The sequence below is a fragment of the Perca fluviatilis genome, chromosome 5 (assembly GCF_010015445.1).
Source record: "Perca fluviatilis chromosome 5, GENO_Pfluv_1.0, whole genome shotgun sequence".
NCBI classification, from domain to species: domain Eukaryota; kingdom Metazoa; phylum Chordata; class Actinopteri; order Perciformes; family Percidae; genus Perca; species Perca fluviatilis.
The window spans coordinates 38796704-38801703 of NC_053116.1; the positions used below are offsets into that span (position 1 = coordinate 38796704).

General features: G+C 50.3%; 1 protein-coding gene across 1 annotated transcript in view; it reads left to right on the top strand.

Moving 5' to 3' along the window:
• Positions 1-5000, top strand: part of LOC120559063 (G protein-coupled receptor kinase 5-like) — a 17008-nt gene that overhangs the window by 9383 nt on the left and 2625 nt on the right. Inside the window, exon 4 of the mRNA XM_039800486.1 lies at positions 237-374. Within this exon, the coding sequence (XP_039656420.1) occupies positions 237-374 (138 nt within the window). The remainder of the gene's footprint in view (positions 1-236; positions 375-5000) is intronic.

Below are 5000 nucleotides of genomic sequence, written 5' to 3' on the forward strand. Positions count from 1 at the left end.
TTTGACACATTTTTGCTTCCTTTTTGCTGTCTTTTTGCTGTCTTTTTTGACACCTTTTTTTGACACCTTTATCTCGCCTATTTTTTTGCCTTGTTGCCTGTGTCTGATACCAACAGGCAGATAGTGATCTGAGCTTCAGAGCCGGCCCAAACTAATTGCATGCCCTATTGGTCAGATTTCTGCTGTTGTCTAGTTGTGTCACTAACCCTCAGGAATGATGTGTGGTTGTTCCTCAGCTGCTGACCAAAGACCCGAGGCAGCGGCTGGGCTGCCGGGCGGACGGCGCCGCCGGCGTTAAGGCGCACACGTTCTTCAAACACATCAACTTCAAACGGCTGGAGGCGGGGATAGTGGAGCCGCCCTTCGTGCCTGATGTGAGAACTTTATATCACACCAGAGGTGGAAAGACTACAAACATTCTACTGAAGTAGTTTTAGGACTACAAACTGGACTACATCTTTGTTTTAGGACTACAAACAGGACTGCGTCTTTGTTTTAGGACTACAAACAGGACTGCGTCTTTGTTTTAGGACTACAAACTGGACTGCGTCTGTTTTAGGACTACAAACTGGTCTGTGTCTTTGTTTTAGGACTACAAACTGGACTACATATTTGTTTTAGGACTACAAACTGGACTACGTCTTTGTTTTAGGACTACAAACTGGACTACATATTTGATTTAGGACTACAAACTGGACTACATCTTTGTTTTAGGACTACAAACTGGACTACATATTTGTTTTAGGACTTCAAACTTGACTTCGGCTTTGTTTTAGGACTACAACCTGGACTAGGCCTACATCATTGCTTTTAGGACTACAACCTGGACTACATCATTGCTTTTAGGACTACAAACTGGACTACATCTTTGTTTTAGGACTACAAACTGGACTACATCATTGCTTTTACGACTACAAACTGGACTACATCTTTGTTTTAGGACTACAAACTGGACTACATCTTTGTTTTAGGATTACAAACTGGACTTCGGCTTTGTTTTAGGACTACAAACTGGACTACGTATTTGTTTTAGGACTACAACCTGGACTACATCTTTGTTTTAGGACTACAACCTGTACTACATCATTGCTTTTAGGACTACAGACAGGAATGCATCTTTGTTTTAGGACTACAAACTGGAATGCATCTTTGTTTTAGGACTACAAACGTGTTCACGTCTTTGTTTTAATAATAATAATAATAAATTGAATTTTATATAGCTTTCATGGACTCAAAGTCGCTTTTACAGGGCAGGGTAGATTATAAAAACATAACAAAACAAAACGAGCAAACAAAACAAGTAGAACAAAACAAGATACAGATGAAAAAGGGAGGGGGGCAGGTGGACTATGGGTAGGCTGAGGTGAAGAGATGGGTCTTGAGGCGGGACTGGAAGATGGTGAGGGACTCAGAGGTGCGGGATCTCTTGGGGAGGGAGTTCCAGAGCCCGGGAGCGCTCTGGAAGGCTCTGGCCCCAAAACAGCGCAGGTTGGACTTTTGGATGGAGAGGAGACCGGCTGAGGTGGATCTGAGGGACCGGTGAGGGTTGGTAAGGGGAGAGGGGGCGTGAGGTATGAGGGGGCCAGATGGTGGAGGGCTTTATAGGTGAGGACCAGGATTTTGTAGGTGATCCGGGTGGGAAATGGGAAGCCAGTGGAGTTGTTTTAGGACTGGAGTGATGTGGTGCCAGGATTTGGAGCAGGTAATGAGGCGGCCGGCTGAGTTCTGGACCAGTTGGAGTCGGTTGATGTTGGTAGAGCTGATGCCGGGAGAAGTGAGTTGCAGTAGTCCAGTCGGGAGGAGATGAAGGCGTGAATGAGTCTTTCAGCAGCGGGGGTGTGAGAGAGGGTCTGATTTTGGCGATGTTGCGGAGGTGAAAGAAGGAGGTTTTAATGACTTGACGGATGTGAGGCTCAAGGGAGAGGGTGGAATCAAAGATAACGTCAAGGTTGCGGGCCTGGGGAGATGGGGGAGACAATGGTGCCGTCGATGGTGAGAGTGGGGTTATTGGTTTTGCTGAGTGTGGATTTGGAGCCGATCAGAAGGAATTCTGTTTTGTGGCTGTTGAGTTTGAGGAAGTTGTGTTGCATCCAGGTTTTAATAGCTGACAGACAGGAGTTGATGTGGGAGAGGGGGGATTGTGGGGGATTTGGTGCTGAGGTAGATCTGGGTGTCCAGCATAGCAGTGGAAGTCCAGGTTGAAGTGGCGGAGTATCTGACCAAGAGGGAGGATGTAGATGATGAAGAGGAGGGGGCCGGCACGGAGCCTTGGGGAACACCTTGAGTGACTGTGGCTGTGGCAGAGGTGTGGTTGTGGAGAGAGATGAAATGGGATCTGTTGGAAAGGTAGGAGTGGAGCCAGCTGAGTGCAGTACCGGCCGAGTACCGAGGTCTTTGAGTCTGGTGAGCAGGATGTTATGGCTCACAGTATCGGGCTGCACTCAGGTCGAGGAGGATGAGGATGTTGAGGGAACCGGTGTCAGCAAAGGTGAGGAGGCGTTGAGGACTTTGAGGAGAGCGGTTTCTGTGCTGTGTAGGGGCGAAAACCAGATTGGAGAGGTTCGAATAGGTTATTGGCAAGAAGATGGGTTTGTAGTTGTGAGGCGACTATGCGTTCCAGGGTTTTGGTAGACAGAAAGGGGGGGGGGTGGATATTGCGGTAGTTGTTGAGAGAGAAGGGATCCAGACCAGGTTTTTAAGGATTGGGGTGACAGCGGCAGTTTTGAAAGCAGAGGGACAGTTCCAAGGGACAGTGAGGGAGTTGAAGAGGTTAGTGATGTAGGGGCATAGGACCGGGAGGCAGGACTTCAGAAGTGGAGTAGGGAGGGGGGTCAAGGGAGCAGGTAGTGGGTTTGGAAGAGCTGATGAGTTTGGAGATTTCAGGAGGAGTGACTGGGTTAAACTGGGAGAGGAGGAAGTGTGGAGGAGGGGTCGGGGAGGTCTGGAGGGATGGAGAGAGGAGGGTCCGCGGTAGGTGCTGGAGTAGATCCTCGGAAGGTCAGATACAGGGGATAGGGATTTGTAAATGAGATTGATTTTGTCAGTGAAAAAGTGGAGGAATGAGTTGCAGAGATCCGGAGTAGAGGTAAGGAGGCTGTTGGTCCGAGGCTTGATGAGGTTGTTCAATGTGGAGAAGAGGGTCTGGGGTTTTGGCAGGGGTCGGTGAGGATGGTGGAGAGGTAGGCAGATTTGGCAGCAATGAGGGCATCTTTGTAGGCGATGAGATGGGATTTATAGGCTTCATGATGGACTGTGAGGGATGATTTCTTTGTCAGACGTTCAAGTTGGCGGCCAGTTTGTTTCATTTTCCGGAGTGCAGGTGTGTACCAGGGTGAAGAGGTGTTAAAAGTGACGGTTTTTGTTTTTAGGGGGGCCAGGGTGTTGAGGGAGGTAGACAAGGTGGAGTTGAGGTGGTCTGTGAGGTCATCGGGTGAGGTGAGGGTTGAGTCCAGGTGGAGAGTGGTGGAGAGCAGGTCAGAGAGATGGTGGGGATTGATAGATTTGAGGTTGCGGAAGGTGATTTCTCTGAGGAGGCGGGGGCGTGGGGTTGGAGAAGGGATGGTGAACCGTATCAGTTTGTGATCAGAGAGGGGAAAGAGGCATGGATGGAGGTCGAGCACTGGTTGGTTGGTGGAGCAGACCAGGTCGAGGGATGTGACCTTTTGGTCGTGGGGGGGAATGGTGACATGTTGGGTGAGAGAGAAGTTATCCAGTAAAATTTTGAATTCTGATGAGAGCTTGCAGGTGGGGAGTCCATGTGGATGTTTAAGTCACCGAGTAGCAGCAGAGACGGGAGAGAGAGATGAGGCTAGTGTGAGGAGTTCAGTAAAATCCAGAGAGGAAGGAGGGATTAGGTGGCGGTAAATGAGGATGACTGTCATGGAGGAAAGAGTTTTGAAGGCGAGATATTCAAAAACGATGATACTGAGGGGAGGGTGAGTTCTGTGATCCGGAAGTTCTGATTGAAAATGACGGCGTACACCACCTCCACGGTGGGAGGCCGCGGGGTTTGCAGATGTAGTTGTAGCCAGGGGGATGCTTGGTTGAGGGAGAAGAAGTCGTTGGGTTGTTGCCAGGTTTCGGTGAGCAGAAGGAAGTCAAGAGTGTTGTCGAGGATTAGTTCATGGAGGGCAGGGGCTTTATTGTTGAGCTCATCGGGTGTTGAGGAGGGCAAAGTTGGCATGGTGAGAGAGGGTGGTGGGATGGGGGCAGGCTGGAGAGATCTGAGGTTGTCCCGGTTAGCAGTGCTTGTGGTCGTTGGGTTGTGGGGGTATTGCAGTTGAGGGGGACAGTGCCGATTAGCAAATGATTGGAGAGTATGATTGAGTGTATGTGAAGTGGGGAAAGCACTGTAGTCCGGTCCGGGTTTTTTTCTGTAGCCTGATGATGCGTTCAGCCCTATGTGAACCAGTGGGTGAAGCATTCAGATGACTGGGACAGGTGCAACAGAGCGTGCAGGTGACCAGATGGATGGAATGGATTGTCCGTGGTGGAAGAAAACAAACTTGGCGCGAGCTTCTGTGGATGTAACGGCGCCGAAGAAGTCCAAGCTGTTTGATGACTGGGATGCAGGATGGAATGGAGTAGTTGACTAATTGGACCAGTTGCAGAGTTGAATATTTGATCATGATGCCGAAGCGGAGGGACGGAGAGCTCCCGTGATAGTGTTAGCCGTGGGCTAGGAGCACAGAGGTGGAGGTGGAGATGGATGAATGAGGTGATTGCCAAAATAATCGACAGCATAACCGGGGAGAGGAATGTCTAGTCTTGGTCGCGGTCGCATCTGGTGGAGGTTGCCTATGAGGAGTCGGTGGCAGCATTTAGCCGGCCAGCGGGATTTGCCGCCACGCGTTTGGTGAACGGGGCAGCAGCTAGCGGCCAACCGAAGCGGCAAGGGCCGGGTCAAGGCGAGCCCCCGCGGGGCGCGGGAACCAGCAGAGAGACTGTCCAGAGGTACAGAGGCTGTCCAGAGGTAGGGGTACAGCGAACACAAACACAAG